At 39.5% G+C, this 22,565-nt stretch overlaps 2 protein-coding genes across 15 annotated transcripts in view; one reads left to right on the top strand and one right to left on the bottom strand.

Moving 5' to 3' along the window:
- The window catches only part of BLOC1S4 (biogenesis of lysosomal organelles complex 1 subunit 4), a 24,575-nt gene extending 16,372 nt beyond the window's left edge, over nucleotides 1-8,203 (top strand). The window contains exon 5 of one of the 2 annotated variants that reach the window (XM_064506935.1): nucleotides 7,903-8,203. In XM_064506935.1, the coding sequence (XP_064363005.1) occupies nucleotides 7,903-7,923 (21 nt within the window). In that variant the 3' untranslated portion in view covers nucleotides 7,924-8,203. Of the gene's footprint in view, nucleotides 1-423; nucleotides 3,091-7,902 lie in introns of those variants that run through there. The other variant, XM_064506934.1, reaches the window with a different exon arrangement.
- On the bottom strand, nucleotides 1,196-22,565 carry ADNP2 (ADNP homeobox 2). 13 transcript variants are annotated; one of them, XM_064506921.1, is made up of 7 exons: nucleotides 22,484-22,548; nucleotides 19,469-20,015; nucleotides 18,051-18,087; nucleotides 16,665-17,171; nucleotides 14,987-15,106; nucleotides 10,901-10,990; nucleotides 1,196-6,566 (listed from the first exon to the last, which is right to left on the bottom strand). In XM_064506921.1, exons 5-7 carry the CDS (start codon nucleotides 15,092-15,094, stop codon nucleotides 3,558-3,560), a joined length of 3,207 nt encoding a protein of 1,068 aa, XP_064362991.1. In that variant the 5' UTR covers nucleotides 15,095-15,106; nucleotides 16,665-17,171; nucleotides 18,051-18,087; nucleotides 19,469-20,015; nucleotides 22,484-22,548; the 3' UTR covers nucleotides 1,196-3,557. The 13 variants fall into 13 exon arrangements, with proteins under 13 accessions (XP_064362991.1, XP_064362989.1, XP_064362992.1 ...); XM_064506919.1 differs by lacking the exon at nucleotides 22,484-22,548 and adding an exon at nucleotides 21,890-22,361 and having other exon boundaries at nucleotides 16,665-19,647; nucleotides 19,967-20,015; XM_064506922.1 differs by lacking the exons at nucleotides 18,051-18,087; nucleotides 22,484-22,548 and adding an exon at nucleotides 21,890-22,361 and having other exon boundaries at nucleotides 19,967-20,015.

Raw genomic sequence — 22,565 nt, 5'->3', positions numbered from 1 at the left:
GAAATTATGTTTAACAGGTGCTTAAACAGTCCCCTAAACTTTGCTCAACAATTTAAAACAGTGAAGGAAAGAAGTTTGATGCTATAAACTGTTCAGTATTCGACACAAGAACTACAGTACTGAAAATCAACCACAAGGGTGTTGGGTTTTTGTCCACCTCCAAAAATATAAAGTCAGTTTCCCAAAACAGTATTAACTTAAACCCCAGCACATGAACGTATACAGAAGAGACATGACCAAGTAACATTACAGTAATAATCTTTCCTATTACCCATTGAAATAATAAACTTTCACACTGTTTCACAAATGTAATTTTTCTGCTGTAAAACTCAAGACACCACAACAAAATATTTCCCAAACACTTCTCCAGACCAATAAATTATAGAAGCAGAAGACATAAAAGGTAATTTTTTTTATCTCCAGAAGGAACAAATACTTGCTGCTGTCGCCCTGTGAACCAACTCTTCCCAACAGGACTTCTCTTAAAGTGGACCAGAGCCTCCTCCACATGCTCAAGGACTTGAGTTCAGAAAGTCTGCTGCAGAGAAGGCAGCTCATTTGGTAGATTTGTATTTTGCCCCAACAGGAGAGACCAGGAGTGTTAGAACCTTTCATTACAGAAGTGCTAGGGAGCCCAGAAGTATTCCTAGAGAGCGGCAGCAGTATGTTTCCAGACTAACCCTTTCTAACCAATGATTTCCCACTTAAGATGCCTACAGGAAAAGCCTATTTTAGGTATGGCCACTAATTTATCTTGGCTTTTTTCAGTTGCTTTGGCTTTTCTGAAACCATAACCATACTGTTTCACAGGTGTTTTTATTCCTCAATTGCTTTTTTCACATTTCAAAATCCACCTGTTTTTTTGTCCATTTTGACAGTCCTCATTTAATGAGTACTGGAGCATTTAGCAATAGCAAATTAGCGTGAAGATTTATGGATATCAATTTATAAGAAAATATGCAGATATCAGTACTTGTGATAATACTAGAGACTACTGTAATGCACTACTTCATGCATGCATTTTTTAAGGTCTACCTAAAGGATCTGGATCTAGGTTTTAGGCCTTATTTTCCTTTTGTGTCTTTTAATAGGCTTTCTGCACCCAAAGAAACTTTCCTATCAAGTCCGTTGAATATTAAAAAAGCGGGGGTGGGGGGGATGGGGGGGAGAACGTGTAATCATTTGCACACACACCTAAGTTAGAAACCTGGTTTATTTGAAACCGTGAAATCAGAGTCCAATAGATAAAACGCTTAACATCACCACTGGACAGTATATAGGAAAACTGGTAAGACCAGACTGCTTCCTTGGTGCTCAAAGCAAGGATCAACTCTGCTATGACTTCCCAGCTCCCCACTCCAAGAAGTGCTCTGTTATCTTAAGACCAATCCTTAAATGTTCATCGTAAATTGCCCAATTCCTCCCTACTGGAATTTCCCTGATACCAGCAGGACTACTCCAGAGAAAATATGGCTCACAATATCTAGATTAAGAATTTTTAAAAGTTCCTAAGAGCTCTCTAAATTGGTTCACAAACCAACTCACAATTTTGATTAAAAAAAAAAAAAAAAAATCAATGAATGAGTAATGAGCTACTATTAGACTATAGGAATACACTGCTTCTTTCTCAATGTCACTTTTGGGGAGGGAGGGGGAATCCCATAAAGGTGATTATGTTAGTTCAACACTGGTATTAAATGACTAAGCTTTACCAAATAGCAGATTCTCTCAGTTTAGGTCACTAGACATTACATGCACATCAAAATTCTTTGAAGTGATCAATATGAAAATATCAAGGTTGTATCCAAAATAAAATTTTGAATAGTGTATAGAACCTCAGATGAACAGGCAAAGTCTGTTACAAACATCGTGTCCTTTCAGAAACAACAACAAAATCTTTATCTGCTTTTAAAACCTCTATTGCATAGGACAAAAGTATGTTTACTACTTAAAAAGAAAAAAAAAAAAGAGAAGCTTGGGCGCATTACCCTTTCCTTGTAACGCTGGCACAAGTTAACTGATAGAACAGTCTCCTTTCTTCTTCTAGGGGAGATGGTTATGGGAAGCAGGAGGAAGAGCAGGAAGAAAAATGAATATATATTATAGGTTGCTTATTACAAGTGTTAACCATCTATTAATGAATTTTGGAGGCAATATTTACAAACCAACCGAAACCAAACAATCAGAAAAAAGGAACAGTACTAAACAAGGCCTGATTATGGCCATCAGTAACTTACACAGTTTGTTCTCCAACTCAAATTAACTTTTTGACTAAGTTTTTGTAAGTGGCAATTTTGGATGTAATCCATAATAGGGATGTGAGTTTGCACTGAACAAGATCATCTACTCCGTTTTTATACAATTCTTAGACTTTCTGTAACGGCAGTAAAAATTCGTCATCTGTGTATGAGTATCATTGGTTCAGGTAACCAACAGTTGAAAGTGTTAACACTACCAATTCATCCAGCTCCAGTTTCTGTATGCTGTCTGACTCAGAGAAGAGTTCAAACCATATAACTAATTTGTTATGGAGCACTGGCTGTTACCACCTTATGCAACATCAATTAAAATTATATAAATATTTCCACCAAACGTCAGTGATTATTGGATAGGGCTTCTACAGAGAAGGTATGTGCATGAAAGTCACATATTCCACATATCAAAGCAATCTGACACTCTCCAAAGCGTTTTTGCTTTTTGAAATAAGAACCAATGCTACTGCTTTGAACAACAGATATTTAAACAACCAGGTTTCAACACCAACAAAAGGAGTTAACACTTCTGTTTAGCAAGACCTATTTAACAGATAATAAACACAGCCATTTCAAGTCAGTTACTATAACAGTTTAAAAGGCCTTCTCCTGCCCCTACCAGAATGCCCACCATATTAGTGCTAGTTAGATATTACAAGTCATCAGATTTAACTGGCAAAGGTATTATGATCAGGAAAAAAAAAAAGAAAAGAAAAGACTGCCAAGTATTTTATTGCTACCAGCGCATCCAAAATTGGGGGGGGAGGGGGGAATATAAAGGCTACAATCACTTTCTTCAGTAGATAAAAAGAAAATAGAAAAAAAAACAAAAAAAATAGGAGTTAAAAAACACAAATAATCAAATAGATGTTTTTTCCATCTAGTTTACCTCAGTGTTTTAACCAACATTATACATTTTATTATTTAAAAAAAGGTGTTGACATTGCAGAAAAAAATAAAATTTGTTTTTAACAGAACAAACGTTTTATATGGTGGTATAAAAAGTCTAATGGGAGGCTGAAGGGGAAGAAGGGAAAAAACACAAAACAAAACAAAAAATCTACTCCAGAAGATGTAAAAAGCTAAAACAAATTCCAGAAGTGTATATCTGAAGGTCTTAGCTTTTTCAAATACACAACTACGTGTGCTTTTCACAATAACAGTCACAACTGAACGAGACCTTTATACTACTGTAACCCTTCAACAGGCCAGTCTGCAAGTTAAAACAAATAACTCAAATACAATAAATTGCTAAACTGTTAAGTATGCAATTATGGATTGCTTTTAGTTGTTTTAAAAACCATCTTACATATTTAATGGTTCATCTTTTAAATTCAAACTGTGCTTAATATTTTTTAATTCAGACACACTGAAACCCAGCAGCACAGATGGTTTGTGGTTTTTTATCGCCTTTAAGCATATATTCCTCCTTTTTCCAAAGAAGGATGCAACATCAATTTTTGATGCATATAGCAGTGAGGATAGCAACTCCATTTCTTTTTTAGTAGGATATGGCCTCTTGTGAAAGTAATCTGTCAAAAACAGTTTTTGAGCCTCATATGAATTGTGTTCATACTGTTTAGGATCTACTGCTAGAATGCGAAGATCCTCACTAGAAAAAAGTTTCTTCATCTCAGTCCTAGTATTAGTCTTTTGTCGCTTGAAAGGCACTACCCCTGAATTCACTTCTTTTTCTGAAGATAGAGCTATGCCAGTACTTAAGGTTTGAGGCTGCTGTTCTTTATTCCTTTGGTCTTCTGCAACAAAGCAGGTATCAGATTGTTTTCTTTTAAGCATCACAGAATCATGCTTTTCACCATTCACAAACAGTAGCTCTTTCTTCTCAGTGCGCTCAAGCTGCATCTTCACACTTGAGTTGCTGTCTTTGGGAGCACTTCTACAACGGAGCAAATGTACAGCAATAGCTGTCAGAGTCATATTTCCAGTGTACACTCCACAGCAGTGGATGCACTTGAAAGCAGGAGACTTTAAAATTGTATGTACAGTTGGCATTATATGATGTCTCTCTTTCAAATGCATTTCATAGGCTTCTTTACTAACAAAGGTACCAAAACAAAAGGGACACGTTAACACTTTTTTGTTGCATCTATTGTTCACTTCCACTGTTTGAGGTTTCACTTTGATGTAAACAGGAACAAGCGTCCTTGAATTTACTCCAGCAAGCACTGCCAGATGTACTTCTTTTTCACCAATGTCTTCTTTTGGTAACACTGTACTGAAATCAAAGTGTGGAAATACAAGGTCACCCTGAGCATCATTATCTAGCTGAAATCCTCTGTTGCTGTAATCTGCATGTAGTTTCTTTTTCCCATTATGTGTAGTTTTATTGTGCTCCACAAGGCTTTTTAAGTCATGGAAAGTAAGTGTGCAAAACAAGCAAGCTAAACCATGCATCAAGAGATGTTTCATAAGCTCTTCCTCGCACAGAAAACATTTACAAGAGAAACACCGGACAGTCTTTTCTGTCATCCACCTTAGAAAGGGTGCACAAGCTGCAAGTTTGTCAGGTTCCAGGTTTTCCTCCATTTTTATTTCACCATGTTTGTGAGCCACCTCCATGTGCACCTGGTAGACATTTGATGGGAAAAGCTCATTGCAAACAGGGCAAGTCTTCCATTGTTTAGCCTGTTTGATAGCCTGGCTCGTTTCAGGAGCAGGTGGGGAAGCCTGCAAAGATATATTCTGAGATGTTACAAGCACTGGAGGAGAGGGTGCACTAGCCGGTGACTGAGATAATTGAGTTACCGTCCCAGACTGCATTAGCTGGAAGGGCACTTGTGGTGGTGTAACAGTTGCTACACCACCACCAGGAGGCACAGGCAAAGTAACTGAAACTGGAGCAAGCGTGTACGTAGGTATCCCATTAACCTGCTTACCAGTTGGAATCAACTGTCTAAGTATAGGACCTGCAGTCAGAAAAGCTGTGTTTTGAGAAACGGCAGGTCTAACTGGCTGATTTACAGGGATAACTCCTGGAGCAACAGGTTGATTAAGCTGAAGAAACCCAGGCCTAACAGTCTGTCTAACAGGAACAACTCCAGATGCAACAGGCTGATTAAGCTGGAGAACCCCTGAGGCAACCGTCTGGGCCACAGGAAGGACTCTGGGACCAATGGGTCTATTCACATTCCCAAGCGATTGGTTCACAGAGAGAACTCCCGGTGCAACGGGCTGATTTACAGGGAGGACTCCTGGTGCAACCGGCTGATTTACAGGGCTAACAGGTTGAGCAATAGGTAGAGGTCCAGCCGCAACTGGACTATTTATAGTACCAACAGGCTGATTAATAGGAAAGAGCCCAGGCCTGACAGGTTGACTAAGTGGAAGAACTGCAGGGGCCACAGTTCTATTCAGGGTCCCAACAGAATGATTAAGAGGAATAGCCCCAGCCCTGACAGGCTGATTAAGAGGGAGTCTATGGGAAACAATGATAGGCTGCGATGCTGACGGCTGAATATTAACAGTATTCTGACCTACAGGAAGATTACTAGATACAAGAGTAACATGTGACGCAGTAACAACTGGAGCAGAAGTTGTATGTGGAAGGCTACCAGAGGCACTTGGAACAGTCAGTGATCTGACTGTGTTTTGAACTGCTTTTGCCTGCACCACAGTCTGGTTCTGATTATTCTGTGGAAATGCAAGCTGGATGCAAGCCGGCGCCGTAATGGAACCTGCTGGGGCAGTGGCTGGCCCTGAAGATGGAGCAGCCATAGCTGGGGGAGGCTTCGGAGCAATATGCATTTGTTTCACAAGTCCTGGTTTCTTAATATGTTCTGAAATCACAGACCGAAGCTTGTTCTCCAGGTCTCTGTGGGTTTCAGCTGTCAAGACATGATACATTAAAGAATCTTGGCTGTTTGCAGAAGCATTACACTTTTTACAGTAGTGCTCAACAGAATTCTCTTCACTTTCATCAGGTCTCTGGCCAAAATAGGTACTTATTAGGTTTTGAAAATGGTTCAACAGCACGTGTTTCTTCATATTGTAATATAATGTGTCTGTAAAGTGACATTTTAGACATGTAAAGTTTATGATGTCACTCCTAAATTGTTTCATGCCATCCAAAATGCTGACTGTATAGTTCTGTATTCTCTTATTAGATGAATGAAACATCCGGATATGTTTTCCCACTATTTTGGGATCAGAAGCAAATGCACATTTTGGGCAAGGAACCACCAACTCCTGGTCCATTTCATCTTCATGGTAACGGTGCAAGTGATTCTTGAATGAAGTAAGCAATTTTGAAGAGAACTTGCAAAAGCTACAGCAGTATGGCTTTGTTCTGTATCTCTGCAAACAAAACAAAAACATCCACTTAGAAACTGCCAGTTTCTAAACCCCTGTTATCCGTTTGAAAATAAGTCTGCACTGTCACCTGTCAAAAATGCCTTCACTGGATGTATAGCATATATCTTCTCAGTTTCATGGAGACCTGTTTTTGAAAAGCAGACTTAAAGATGACATACTTAAAAAGGAAGAAACATTTGTGCCCTTTTTGCTTCTATTAATTTATTAAGAAGCCCCGAGTGGGTTCTGTTCTAACCCAGTTCAGGTAATTAGGAAGCCAATTTTAAGAAGGGGAAATCAATCACAGAACAAGCTAAGAAGAATTTGTATACCACAGTACCTAGAAGTGAAACCTTAGCAATTAGGAGTAGCAGCCCTTCTAGTATGAAGCTTTTAAAATTTAAATTAATAGGTAACAGTGCCACCTCCTATCTACTGGAGGAAAAGGGACAGAAGGGAAGGGTTTTTTTTGAATATTTCAATACCCTCTCCTTCACTGAAAGCTTTTAAAAAGCATCTCTGCCAGCAAAGTCACAAAAAACTTAAGAGCCAGATTAGTAAGGGAAAGAGAAAGCTAAAGTAGTAATAACCTCTTCTGAGTATCTCAATATACTGGATATCCCAGTACTGTAATTTCTTTAAGAAATTTACTTGCATACTCATTTCTAAGTATGTGGATTCTTCTCAGAATTCAAGAAAAACTTTTTTACTGTGTAAAAATAAACCTAGCCATCTTCCATTAAACCACTAAACTGTGGTTTTCTTCCTCACTTGTCTCTTGAAAGCATTACTTTTCATATCCATATGAACATTATTTGCTCTCTCCAGAAAAAGAAAAAAAACAGTAGCCCTGTCAACTATTTTTCTTATGAGCTTGCTAGGAAGTTAATCCTGATTTCTGCCAGAAACTACAAAACCAGTGACAACAACATCCAAGTGACAAATCTGCACACTCAAACATCTAGTGGAATGTGTCTGTTCCTTCAAATGTGAATTACACCTTACTGACATCTGCCAGTCATCACTTACAAAACACCATCCAAAAAGAACAGCAAGCTGTTCCACCACCACAGCATCCAGCCTAGCTAGACCACCCACATACATGTCCATAGGCACATTAGGAAAAACTGTAGCATAAATTTGTGCAGCTATTTGTTTTGTCATTTCATATAGCCATAAAGATCACCTACCTAGCAGTACTAAAGCAGTGTCCAGATTATACCTTTTGAATTTGAAGGTTAGATTTAGATCAGATAATGCCACTATCTGTCTACAGCTAGTGAGAAGTACACTGGAAAAGTACCATTATGTTACTTCCTACTCTTACACTCTTCTTTAGGTGTCTGGTCTTGCCTACTAGCAAACAGCACCAGAGCAAACCAGAAGTTTCATCTTATGTTGAGTATGGGGAGCAGAGGAAGACCACTGAAACTGAACTAATGAAGCAAATGAAGTATTATTAAAAGCTGCACCTCGCTAGCCTTACTTCTGAAGAACTCAGGTGACAAACAGTGTGACTGCTTTGTTATTGGCTGTCACAGGCTCAGAAAAGCTCATTTATTTTCCTATACTGGGCCCACACCCTCTTCACATTTTACTGTTTCTTACACAAAACGATCAAACTTAATAATCATTTTTGCTGTTCATTTCTGGTTTGTGTCTTTTTGTCCCTGCAAACCTATATCATAGTTTAATGTACTGTCAAGATTTATATTATCCAGATTTGGTAGCAAGAAAAAGTACCTTATTAAGTACATATAATTGTTAAAGGCCGTGAAAACACTTCACAAGTAAATGATCCAAGTGCTGAATTAATTTACTATTCTGAAGTAAAAAATGTTTTTACTTTTTAAAAACATTGCAATATACCAAGAAATTGACCCCAGTAAATGCATACTGGTAGGACTTAGGGAAATATTTCTTCGTGCCTTTTTAGAAGATTTGTTTATTTTTTGATGGAGGTATAAGTGACATGAAACTTCAGGAAAAGAAAAAAGAAATCTGTTTTAGATGACAGAATCATGACAGAAGTTTGCTACTTTGACCATTTATGAAATAGAGCTCTTCCACATAGACACCTTAATCATTTGGTCATGTTCTGCTTGCACACAGGTCTAAGCTGCTTCTCATGTTTGCAAATGCTACTGTTCAGTCTTCTGTTAATGGCATCTCAGTTACCTAAAAGTTTGTCAAAACAAGAATTCTAATTCACTTAGGAAAACTGAACTGTCACAGCATAGTTTGACCAGCACAACACTAAACTGTACAAATGGAACCCAGACAGGCTCATTAGAGGTATTAAGAAAAAAAACAAAAATCAATTAGCCCCACTCCAACAGAACACACCCCTGGACACAGTAACACTTTCCATTCTGCAGTCTTACATTCCCCATAACCTAGAGACAAGCAGAAAGACACAGCCTCTAAAAACTCTAGTTCTTCCAATATTACTGAAGTCTCCATAAGAATAGTACTGATGGTAGAAACCACAGAGTAATCTAAACAGAAATTCTCTCCAGCCCACTGAGTTTCTGTTGCAGCTCAAACAGCTCTTTTTCCTTATTGTAACAACTTTAGAATAGAACACCCTGAAGAACCAATTTCTTTTCTCCCAAATCTAGGCAGCACCAAGACAAGTGAATGATACAAATCAAGGAACAAAGGTTGTTTAAACAAATGGGTAAGAAGAAACTTAGTATTGAAGAGGTATCACTTGGCAAATCAGTAGCACAGTAGCACATTACGATATTTGCAGTGAGGTTTAGCAGATCAGATTCTAATGCTGGCTTCTGTACAGATATAACTACTATATTCATGCTGACTATCTGAACCAGGATAAGATCTGTATTTCTCTCTCCTGGCAAGGAATCAGTTTTTATTCATGAATACAACTGCCTTGTATTTATAGGCAATAGGGATGAAAGAAGATTCTTTCTCTAGCAGATGATTTGTAATTCTTTTCCATTTTCACTGTAAGAGGGAACCATTTTTCTTAACGGACTGTGGAAAGAGGGCAAAAAGAAAAAGAAAAAACACACAACACAATTTAGGTTTTAGACAGGAAGCTTGTTTACTCTGTCTTCACCTTCCTCTTCCCTGTCCCATGTCTGAAGGGGTGGGGGGAAATTTCCCTTGTTCATCTAACATGGAAGATCTCCCAAGAGTGAATATTTCAGTCTTTAGTAAGAAGGGAGAAGAAACAGAGGAAAAAAAAAAATTGCAAGGTTAGAGCCCAGATAATATGCTGACTGGAGCCTGGAGACCTGTCATCACCATTAACAGGATTTAATCCATTCACCAAAACTAAAAGCAGTCTGACTGAAGGTAACTACAAGCCTTATCCGAGGTCGTGATAAGAGGTTAGACAGGAACTTCTACAGAAACACAAGTCACATTTGACCCTTTCATCCACAAGCGCATGTGAACAATGAGCCTTCAGTGCCTTCATTGCCTTACAACACACAAACCCAGGGTCAGGAAAGGAGAACTAGGAGACAAAGCAGACTAAGGCTCTGTGGGGAGGGGGACATGCTACTAAAAATCAGAGTTTGGCAAAAAACTGACAAAACACCAGGCTATCCTAAACAGTTATTTCCACCACCACCACCCCCAACTGCAAAACTGGGCCCACTACTGTTTACAGGATGTTGACAGGCCTTCCTTATGGAAGCAGTCAGGAGCCATGAGGCTTTTCTGCAAGATTCAGAAAAGACTACCCTTTCTTCTGGATATTTCCCTATCCTTTAGTTACAATATTTATAATTTTGTATTCCAGAGAGTTTCTAATAGATACTTTGTTTTGTTCATCTCAACCCTGCTTTTCTTGCAGATTCTAGCTTCAAACATTCCAGCCACACAAAAAGTAAAAGCTGTTTCGCATCCACAAGTTTAACTAAAGGGTGTTTTTCAATGAAACCCAGTTCCAAGCCACTAACGATTATTTATGCTTAATCTACTCACATCTATCCAATTAGATTTTCAGCTTTCCAATGAAACAAAAAGCACACTGTATACAGGAGTGTGTTAAGACCACACATTAGATGATGCCAGAAAGGGAGAAAATTAATGTGACACCTGGAATACCAATGTGCAAGGTTGTATCTTTAAAGACTCCCAACAGCATAATATAGTCCTTATTACCAGCATCATGAAAGCAAAGAAAACAGAGGCAACAAAACATTATTCCCTTGCAAGCAGTATTTAGAAAGCAAATTTTAAAGCTATTAAAAAAAAAAAAAAAAAAAAAAAGTGTTTTTTAGTTATCAGGACTTCTGAAAATGTTAAGTAAGAATTCCTCATACATGTCTGCCCACACTTTCTGACACAGATATACATACCTTCCTTTTGCCCACAGAATCCCAAAGAGAGACATCACTCCATGAAGTGTTGAAAAAGTATTTTTCGTCTGGGTCAAAACTTTTAAGATTCTGAAAGAAAACCAGAAAACAAGACATACAGTCTGCTTTTGTAGGTCTGCTTTGAATACAAAACATAGTCTGAATACAGAGCAGGGTGGGGGGACCCCCAAAACACACGAAGGGAAGGTCTGCACAGTATTCACCAATTGGTCTCAAAACTCAGTTTAGAGAAATTGCTTCTTTGTCCCTTATTTATTTTACCTCAAATACCAGCTCACATTACTGCCTCATGTTACACCACCGAAATTCTGAACACTTCTTTTACTCAAAATAGTGTTAGTATTTTCCATCCTACATTATTTCAGTTGCTTCTAGCAGAGTTCAATGAACACTGGAAAATTCTTTCTCCCTCTACTTTCTTCCTCCTAAATCTACAGCATTTCAGCATTTACTTCCGTTTCTTAACTTGCACTACATATAATTTTGCAACAGGTTTTAGTATTAAGTTTTATGCTATCACTATGCTTTTACTTGCAAAGGCATTCCCAGAAGCTTATTTAAGGAAACAGTATTTCTTTCAAGCTGTAAAAGCAGTATTACAGTTGTGTCTGCACCAACCGTTAGAGGGCAAACAAACTAACATCCTTCTAACCAATTCCACTAAAGAGCATTTGAAGTTCTCCAAGCCAGTCAGTTAATACTCTAAAAAGCTTAAGTTCCTCTCTATTTTCTGAGACCCGTACTTCTAAAGACCTTAGACCAACTTCAACAGCACATTATACAAACATCGTACATGAAACTTAGGCTATGAATACAGGTTTAATCCCCACTGGTAACTAGCATCACTTCTCCTTTCCCGTTTCCTTTCTTTCCCCAAAGCCCTCTTATCTAAACAGTCCTGCATGATGCTTTGAAAGACTGAGATGTTTTCAGCTCCACACCAGAATCCATTCAAACAGCAGAAATAGGTAATGAAAACTGTTCAAGATTAACTCATCTTCAAGAGGAGTTTTTATTTTTTTCCAGTAAACCTAACAGTTTGCAGTCAAAAAAAATCCAGCTCAGTATTTGAGAGGAATACAAGCAACCTAGGGTACAGAGCAACAAATATATATATATATTTTTATATATATTATATATATTTAAAATATGTATTTTATATATATAAATATATATATTTAAAGGAAACAAATCTTGTTGCAGTCAAATACACAAGCCTTTAACAGGCTCTGTTTACACTCAGCTCTTGTCTATGTAGTGTGAATCTGAACATTGCTGTGATCTGAGCAATAGACTACAATGGACCAGAAAGTTACAGTTTGATTCAAAAGAAATACAATGGTTTTGGGGGCTTTTTTTTTTTTAAAGCAGTTTACAGAAACGTAGCCAAGGCTGTAATAGATTTTCTAGCTTCTTCAACCTGGAAGTTTCCCCAAGGAAAACCTTGAAGAACTCTGGGCAAAAAGAAACCCCTTCCATTGTAATCAATATGGGAGGGGGGACTTATCTCTTATCTGTTTGTCGTTAAACTTAGTCCTAAAAATACATGACCTTAAAAAGAACCATTGCACAGAGCAAGAGAAATCCCACAGCCTTAAAGAATACGGTGCTTTTCGTACAACATTTTCTCTCTCAAGAGTGAAGAGGACTCCAGACTAACAGCCTTCAGCCAAACTCGCTGAAAGTGAATTCCACGGTCCATTAACAAAACAAAAAAACACCACAGGACAACAACAAAACTTTTCCTGGATCTCTCCACCACTGAGAGGCCCCTAGGCCCTAGACTAGATCTCCAGTTTCCTACACTCAAAAGGTAATGGATGCTCATGGTAGGTCTAGATCTATTTTGCCAAAACACCTATTTTGTACAGAAAAATATTCACTGGTAAAGATAGATAACCATTCTTATCATGGGGATGTAGTCAGTGCCAAGTGGCCCATTTCAAGCTTTTACTTTCAGCAGAAATCAACACTGATAGCCCAGAATAAAGCTTTGATTGGTTAAACTGGTTATACTCTTCCCAGATTTCTTATTTTAGGGAGGGAAGGGAAAACATGATGAAGAAGAGGTGACAAGGGAATAAAAACCTCCAAGAACCCTGATTAATCATGATGCACTGTGGGTATTTCTAAAGCATAAAAACAATATTTTAAAACTGAGAACTGTTTTTCTTCTGAATCATCACTATTTTCTAGGACAAAAAGATTAAAATGGCCAGTCTAAATGAAAGCTTACATTAAAGATGCCAGTATGCTTGACAAGCTAAGTAGTTTGCCAAAGGAATCCCTCTGACATTACAGTTTAAGTGTACTTAATATTGATATTTTGAGAACCAAACCAGTAGTTACAAAAAGCTTATGTTTTCTTCCTAGCAGAGACCAATTAAGAACTTTTAGCCTCCAACCTAATCCTTTTGGTCTCCAAGCTACAAAGGAATGATAGCTACCTGTGAAATTTCTTCTCCTTCCTCATAAACCACTATTACTATGTCTTATTAGAACAGTTTAAGACTGATCTTAAGCTCAAATAGCTGATCAAGTCAAATTGTATTATTTCATACCATTACTTAGTTGTCCTGCCTCAAGAGCACCATGTCCAGAAATCCACCTTGATATTAGAGAAAAAAAATTCAACTGAGCATGTTCTTACCTATTAGACATCAGACACACTATTCTACCAAAAAAAAAGACTCATAGGAGACACCTGTAAATTAAGTTCTAAAACCCATTATTCTTACTGTTAAAGTCACACCCAAGTAGCCCCAGATTACCAATTTTAAGTAATGAACTTGGTTGACAGAAGTTATTTACAATAAACTAAAATATTGGGGTTTTGGCCCATACTTCCCATAGCTTATTTCAAAATGAACATGTTTACTGGGGGTTTTTTTGTTTGTGTCTTTCTTTTTAAAGACTACTTTATTCACCATTAAGCCCCATAGTTCAAACAAGAAGTTGGACTTCACTGCTTCAATCAGTTTCATAGTAAGAAAACTAGCATCATCAAAGCATTTTTACTTTCAAGGGTCAAGACAGAAAAACTTCCTGCTTAGAGCTCTAAATACAATATGCAAAATAAGAATAATGAAGATATGGAAATTATTACACAAATACACCTTTCTGTGCTCTCATGATACTTATTTCAATGTATTAAGTATAATTAAACATTGTTAATTACAATAACCAAGAGTGTTACCACAAGAAACAATGCCAACCTAGAGACTTTTTTTTTCCTCCAGTACCATTACACAGAACTGATCCAAGCCCTTGCACGAAGTCATGACCATACTGAGCAGACAAAAGAGCCTGTGCAAGGGCTGGCTTAAAGCCTGTTTAGTCACTGAAAGCATGTTACTATGCTTGCACTTCTCTGGTATCAGGTTGTCCAGTCTGCTGGTGTAAATTCTTCTTGCTTGTTTCACACTACTTTCTCCAGAAAGTGACCATGATGGTACTAGGTTCATCTTCATCACCTCAGTGCACTTGCACGTACTTTAAGAAATAGAACTGAACTACAACTCAATGAGCCAAATCTAGTATTCTTCCTGGAATCAGTTTTAAAGGCCTGAAACAAGATTACTAGATCTCATTGCTTTTTGTTTTGTATAAATGCTGACAGTTTGTACATCCTTCAGAGATTTCCCCTTGATAAGTCAAGGGAGAGCATTTAATCTCTTTGAGTAGATTCAAATCTTCATTTGCTCATGAGTTTAAAAGGGAAAAAAAAATGCTGCGGACAGGTAACATTTTATTAATAGCGTTTTACCTGAAGCTGTAGTGTTTCCTTTTGCTGAAATATTACTAGCAGAGAGTATGCAGCACCATCTATAACACATCTTGTTGAGAAACAGTGTTTTAGCACATAATGTTGCCGGAAACTCGAACTTCCACCCCTAGTATATAAATATTGTCAGACTTGAGCAATTCTTCAAGTAAAGACAGTTTTCTTTCCTTTACCTCATCATAAATATCTCTGGTAGAGGAACATCATAGATAAACAGTGAAAGTTTTTTCAAAGGCTTAAAATGCAAATTTCAGATGTTTTACATTACTTGAATGCTTTACCTTCAACAATTCCCTGCAGCTGTCAAGCCCAATATCCACAAGAATGCCCTTCACCTTTTTTCGAGCCTTCCTGATATTATCAAGATTTTGAACAGGAATTTGAAACATTTTGCACTTTTCCTGAAAAAAGAAATATAAAAATAATGTGATGGAATATTTGAATACAAGCACTCACATTTAACAGTATTAAAACAAAAAATGCAATTCATGAAAATACATTCTTCAATAAGAAAAAGCAAAAGCCTTAAAGCAAAGAACTGGTCTCATTAATATTTCTAATTAGATCACTTCCTTGCTCTTCAAGGAAACAGAAGCTGATTTGGGGGGCAAAAAAAAAAAAAAATCCTTTAAACTTCTTCTCTCCCATCAAAACAAAAAGCTTTCAAGTTTCTTCTTTCAGATCTCTTCCTGTCTATATGGTAGCTATACTGTTTTTTGCGCTTTTAGCAAGAAAAGCTGTATATTAGAATTTTATGAAGTTCTATTCAAAAAATAACTATCATTTCATTTAGCAAGGATGAATATCAACACCTTTCACTTTGAATGTTACACTACCAGGATGAGAAGCCTCTCATAGTTTGACTTCTTGTCATATATACACATACACACACTCTAAATGTGATCACTAGCAAAATTTTTACTTCTTGCAAAAGTTCCTGCTGCTGCAAGCAGATACTGGCTCTGGCACAAAACAGACTACAGGAAGATTAATGCCATTCAAACAAGCAAAAAATAGATAATTAGAAAATACAACTGTATAGCAGTGATAGCTAAATATGCTGAAGTGGGACAAATTTCTGAAACACTCTTATATCTTCAGGTCCCCTCAGCTGGAGAGTGTGTGTAGCTCCATTCTTTGGATTTACTTCCTATCCCCTACAGCAGGCTGCAATAGCAGGGAGTTCAACAGACAGAAAAGGAAAAAGACTTAAGCTAGATTCCAGAAAGACAGAATATCCACTGTGGGTCATCTATTTGAGGGGTTGTTGTACAGTGTCTTGGCCCACCAGAACACACCCTCCTGAAGAGCTTAGTGCTTCCAACACTGAATTCCCCATACAGTTGGGCTGTCATCTGTGTATCTACAGCTCCTAGGGCATCATAAGCCATAGCCATGGGTTCATCTTTAAAAGTATGTGCCTTTATCACCTCCTCCCTAGATTACTGCAAAATGCAATTAGACTGAAATGCTTAAGACTTAAGAAACTTAAATGGGCACAGAAAGAGTGAGGAGTAGTTCTGTTGCAAAGAGGTCACTGGGAGCTTCTCAGCTATTTCTTTGTTCGTAAATAGTTCACTGAGGACCCAATAGAGTCTAAAAGACCTCAGTCCTTATTTCTAAACAATTCATCCATCCAGGAAAAGGCTTAACAAAAAACAGTACTTCAGCCCTGATGGTTCTGAATGTCTTGAAAAGCTCTGCTTCTCCAAACAAGAGAGATGTTCATTGTCAAAATGAAGTCTCGCCCTTCAAAAGCCAGACTTTCTTGTAAATAGTCCAGGTTGTAAAATACCCTCCCACAGAAGCTAGAAGATGCTACAAGCTAAGCCTTGCAAAAAGCAGAAAGATACTTTTTTCCACTCTGTATGCCATAACCCAGCACAAAAAAAAAGCAAAGCATGTTAATTTATGCACAAAACATTATGAGCTTTTTTTAATTAAAGTCAAAGAACTCACATGCTATTCTCCTCTTCTTCTCCCCCCAAAGGAAAGGCGTGTAGACAGAAATGGAGAGGGAGCCCCATTTGACAGATGCTAGTCTTGGTTTCTACTCTTTTTTATTGGTAAAAAGTCTGGAAGACATTCTGATACCATTGGGATAGGTCTAGAAGAGGAACCTATACAGAATGGAATAAATCACAGTAACTATTCTGGCATTGTACTATCAAAATCCAAGCAGTAAAATAAAGAAGTCAAGTATTTTTTTAAATTGAAGTCAACTGGGAATTCGTATCATCTCTGTGGTTATGTTTTTATGATCAGCCCTCTATGTTATGTGCACCAACCCCATGGTCCAATGCAGATAAAGAGAGAGCCGACAGGATGCCATCATGCTCAGGTCAGACAGAAGGAGATGTGGTTCAATACATTAGGTTCCACTGGAAACAGTTCTTCCACCTCAGTCCTTTAACTGATACTCTGATTCTACTGAAGAAGATGCAGCAGTCACTTCTTGAGGCAAGTCTATCTCACAAAACAGAAAATTAGTCTACAAAAGTAGTACAGTATGTCACATCCATGTATTTCAGTGTTTTCTTAACCAGCAACCATTCTGAAATGAAAGTCATTAATCCAGGAGGAAAAAAGACAAACATGAAACAAAATGAAGAATCCTGAAGGAAGATGACTTATTTTCCAGTTTTCAAGTAGCTTGTCTTCAGTCCAAAAAGATGCATGTGTCTGTATCATGTCTTTAAATAAACTGCTTGGGAGCAGGGCACAATGTTATTCAGCTAACATACTCTATATCCATTAGACCAGCAAGGCCTTATCAAAAGAGTCAAGAAATTTCAGCATTCTAAGCTCATTTCCTCAAGCCTTCAGTTTGATACTCTGATTAACAGTTTATTATCCATCTATTTTTTACTACTAATTTATTTCTCTTTTATTTTGGATATTCTTCAAGCCTTGGTTTGCACTTTGTTTCCATGTGTAAGTACGGTGAAACTTTCATTAGTATACATGCCATTTTTAGCAAGCATATTCAACACGAGAGCACTGCAGCAAAATTAAGCCAGTTACCCTAGCTCAAGAGTCTCAATCCTCTTATCACCTTTGCCATCCAGAAGATAATTCTCTATCTACTTTCCGAAACTTTAAGTGTATCTTCAAAAAAACTGATAACTGACTGAATTTTCAGAAGCAGCACCTTTTAAACAGAACCAAAACAGGTCATTAGCAAAATAAGATAATTATTGTAGCAGCTGATACCCCAAGCCAAACTCAGTTTATGTGAGCCATCCTAAACAGTTCGTTCAACCATTTCTCAGTGGCATTTTATCCATCGATCTATTCCTACACATACTGTTGAATTAAATATTATCTCCATAATGAAATACCCACCTGGAGCTCTATGTAACACTGAAGGTTCACTTCATTTCTGCAACATATGTAACATGGAACTATTGTTCAGCATTTCAAATACTACCACAACCGCAACTCTTCCCCATCCAATAATACAGTAGCATTTTAATACTAAATAGCAACATAAAAGTCTGAACAGTGCCTTATAAGTCAAAGGCAAACACTATTAGTTCCCCAAGTAACTGTACTGGACCATAATTTCTCTACTTCTGAAAATACTAATATTTCACTTCTTGGAAGTGGAGAGAAAAAAAAAAAAAAAACACACCAGAACAAGGAAACCTCACGTCTGCCTTCCTTTCAGCCTTATTTCTTAACAATAAACTCATTCATATTGGAGGGGACCTCAGGAGGTCACCAAGTCCAACCTTCTATTCAAAGCAGGGTCAGCAATGTATTGCAACCAGATTACTCAACATCTTGTCCAGTCAGGTCTTGAAAACCTCCATGGACAGAGATCGGACAAGCTCTCTCAGCAATTTGTTCCAATGCTGGAGAGTCCTTACAATGAAGATTTCCCTTACATCAAGTCAGAACCATCCTGTTTTAGTTTACTAAAGAAAACTAAGCATGTTCAATCAAATTAAACATGAAGGTGGTATGGAGAGAGGGCATGGAAGATGCAAAAACATGCCTTCCATCTGCATGGAAATAAATCCAACAAAATCTGACACACAACTAGAGATCTTTAGAAGTTCCTAGAAATTTCATCAAAACAGGCAGCTGGATAGCAACCCTATTAAATACCTCACAAAGATTGTACTGTGACCCTTTTTGGCATCTGATAATCTATACAGAAGCTAGATTTCAAGACATGTTCATAGAAAGCTGGCCTTCACTAGTCTGTTGCTCACAGAACTGCTTATAACAGGAAAAATTATCACAGGCTTAAAAAATTGTCCGTATTATCTGCTTTGGAAATTCAATCATTTCCTATTCTATACCCTTTCTTCTAGTACTTAACTCTGAATAGCAAACAACTGTGGAAGGAATTTTTATAAAGACTGTTCCAGGTTCTGCGATACTTGGGTGGGAAGTATTTTCAAAAATTTCTTTGCCAATTTATATTTCAGTGATTAGAGTAGACAATACTAATAAAGGAGTCTTTATTGTCATTTCAATACGGGCATTTAAGTTCGTATGTCAATTGTAGTTGACAAAACAAGAAAAACTGCTTCATTCTTGAAAATGAAATGAGAGCATGTAACCTACTAGCTCCAAAAAACTAAAGAATGTAAACACTAAGTGGCAAAGACAGCAGCTAGAAGGACAGGCATGCTGGTGGACTGGCTGGAAGAATATGAGCTCAGCTTACCAATACTGTATTTTACTCTGATTAGTTTTGTTTTGGCCAAGCACCATTCTGAAAGGCATACAAGGCCTCAGAGAAGTCATACCTGGGTATCTGCATGGACTGTCCTGTTCCCTGGACTTCTATCTGTGCCTTCTGAAAGGGACCTTACAGGGTTTAGGAGTATGTTAGTACCTTCTATGCTTATCCAGCCTTTGGAGGGAGAAATGCATATAGCATCCTATCAACATTTCTAGATGCTCACAGCTTTGAAAAATGTTATTCCTAGAAAGAAGAAACAGTCAATTGATTAGAATAGATACTACTCTTGCTTAATATTTGTTGTAAATTAAAAATAAGCTTAATATAGAAGAAAAATAAGTTAATCAAAATATACTAACAGTAGTTGTGGTCAACAAAATAATGCTACTTTATCGTCTTAAATTCCAATTTCTATCCAAGTGGAATTTGACAGAAATCTAAAGCAAACAAAAAAGATTTTTTGAACATTTGAAGAATCAGAAATTTTTAGGGCTTTGGAAGTACAGATCTCTGTCTTACAGAGACAGGAACTTTGCTCTTTTCTTGGCTATAAATCACATACCTGTTAAAAGAGTCATATAATCCAACACAAAAGGGACATCATTCAATATCTGAATATAAAAAACATTAAGGTATGTGGTTACATAAATAAAAATACAGCACATTAATCTGTGTCTTATCTACAAAATCAAATCAAAGTAAATTTAAAATCAAAGGATCACTACTTTGGGTTAAACAACTTTTTTTTATATATATTAGCGAATACTAATATACAATCAAGTCTCCATTATCCAAGATTAGTTAGAACAGAAGACTATTCCCCATCAAGCTCAAGAAGCTTGAGGTTGACTCCCTTTGAAGTTTGCAATAGCCAGAAGTCAAACCCAGCAGATGATTAAGCTTCTATGTGGAGTCTACTCAAACCCAGCAGGGCTCAGCCCCACGTGTGGGGGGCAAGACCAGTCATATGAAGAGGCTGGCTAGCCTAGGAAGAAGTACAACTGCATTTGCACTGCACTAGTCACCCTAGGATGACTCAAGAGACATTTAAGGTAGCCACATCCTGCAGCAGATAGTCCACAACCTGAATAATCCAATAAGGGGACAGCCATGGAAGATGACAACTGTGTCAAGGTTTCAGTTGAGGGATTAAAGTGTTTAAACACAAGCCAACTATAAACCAGACCTAATCCAAATCAAGGAGTTTCCAGTGGTAAAACAGACAGCATTATAAAATTGTTTGTGCCCTCTTCATTGTTTCCAAAAGTCATCTTTGATTCTTTCTTAAAAAAGGTTTCATGGAGTCAACCATAGGATTACTGCTCTTACTACAGCTTATGTAAATACAGCCATAAATAGAAATGCAGTATACTTACTATACACTATTTGTCTAAGTGTTGCTCTAAATAAATTCCCCTTTCTTGCTCAAGATTAAACCAGAAGTTTATTAAAAAGACTACTAAGGTTTCTAGAATATAGGTTGGGTGGCCCTGCAACTTTTAAGAGTTGAAACCTATATTTTTGATGATATAAGACTTACAGAAACCAACCAGCTCCCCTCAATACTGTTTACTGGTTAGAGCTAAACTTCACATTTCTAGATCTCCCTTTCAACTGGTAAATGCTAATATTTTACATTACAGAGCTATGAACTGACTCAACAACACTCAACAACAGAATTGTTGTTGAGTCAAACATGTTTCATTCCATACGCAAGCCAGAAGCAAAAGAAGTTTTGTCTACAGTATTCAGATAGTTTCTATTTTATCAAAAATTTATGCATTGATGGGAGTATCACATGAATATTTAATGTAATTTTAGCTTCCATTAACATTATACTTCTAGTTTTGCATGTATGCTATCCACACGGACATTACAGCTTTCCATAAAGAGAAGTATTTCAAGCATCCATATCGCCCAGGCAGTAATTAAGAGCTGTCACAACACAGACTGCCTAAAAAGGCTGCACAAGTTGGTTCCTTAGATACTCCATCACTTCAGAAGTGTAGCCACAGGACAGAATAAAACGTGCTCCTCAGCAGCTGTCCGCGAAGCCCCAGCTGCGAGGCAACAGTCCCGGCTGTGCCACAAACGGGAGGCGGACGAGCCTCCCCCCGCCAGCTCCGCTCTCCTGCCCCGCTACACCCGGAAGTCCCTCTTCCACCGCCGTGTGCCGCACACCGAGCAGCAGGGGGGTAACCCGGCGCGCACCCCGCCACAGCCCCGTACCGCGCCGAGGGCGCCTCCGAAGACGCCGAGGACCGTGCTGCGCCACCCGCCGGGGGAAGCGGCGCTGAGCACGTTCGCTCCGGCGCTCGCCGCCGCCGCCGGGCGGTGAGGCAGTGTACACACCTCCGACGCCCCCGCCCCGCCCCCGCCGCGGGCACAGCCGAGCGCGGAGCCACCGCCTCCCCGCGCCCCTCGGGGCGGGCCGCGCGCGGGCGCCGCCTGCGGGCGCCGCCGGCTGCGCGCCGCCTGCACCTACCCGGCCGCGCTGTAGGGGGAGCCCGCCGCCGCCGCTCCTGCGCCGCCGCTCCTGCGCCGCCGCCGCCGCCGCCTGCCCGCCGCGCACCTCTGCGCCGCAGCCTCCGCCTCCCGCTCCTCGCAGCGCCGGCCCCGCCGCCGCCGCCTCGGCCGCCGCGCCGCGCCCCTCCCGCGCCGCGCCGTGCCCGCCGCCCCGCCGTGCCCGCCGCCCCGCCCCGCGGCTCCTCCTCCGCCGCCACCGCCTCCTGGCCGCCGGCTACCGCGCTCACTCCGCGCGCCGCGAGGGCGGCGGCGGCGGCAGCCGCGGCAGCAGCGGCATCGCCCGGGCGCGAGCGCGGCTCAGCCCCTGCGCGCAGCGCCCGCCGCCCCGTGCCCGCCCTCCCGTCTCCGCCCGCTCCTCATCCAGAGCCAGAAAGAGAAAATGGCGCTCGATTTATCCCAGGAAGTGACGTCGGGACTCATTTGCATGCCAGGCAGCTGGCCAATGGGAAGAGACCGTGGCCAAGGCTCCCATTGGCTGCCCGGATGGGCTGGGGCGCGTGGGCAGAGGCTGGAGCGGGGGCCGCAGGTGGCGCCCCCCCCGGCCGCGACTCACCTGCGGCCTCCTCGCACCGCCCTCCTCCACCGCCCCTCCGAGGGGCGCCCCTGGCGGCTATCGCGAGATCTCGCTGCGTGAC

Source organism: Dromaius novaehollandiae, chromosome 2 (assembly GCF_036370855.1).
Source record: "Dromaius novaehollandiae isolate bDroNov1 chromosome 2, bDroNov1.hap1, whole genome shotgun sequence".
NCBI lineage: Eukaryota > Metazoa > Chordata > Aves > Casuariiformes > Dromaiidae > Dromaius > Dromaius novaehollandiae.
Note: the sequence above shows the minus strand (reverse complement) of the source record. Positions and strands in the feature narration are given on the sequence as shown.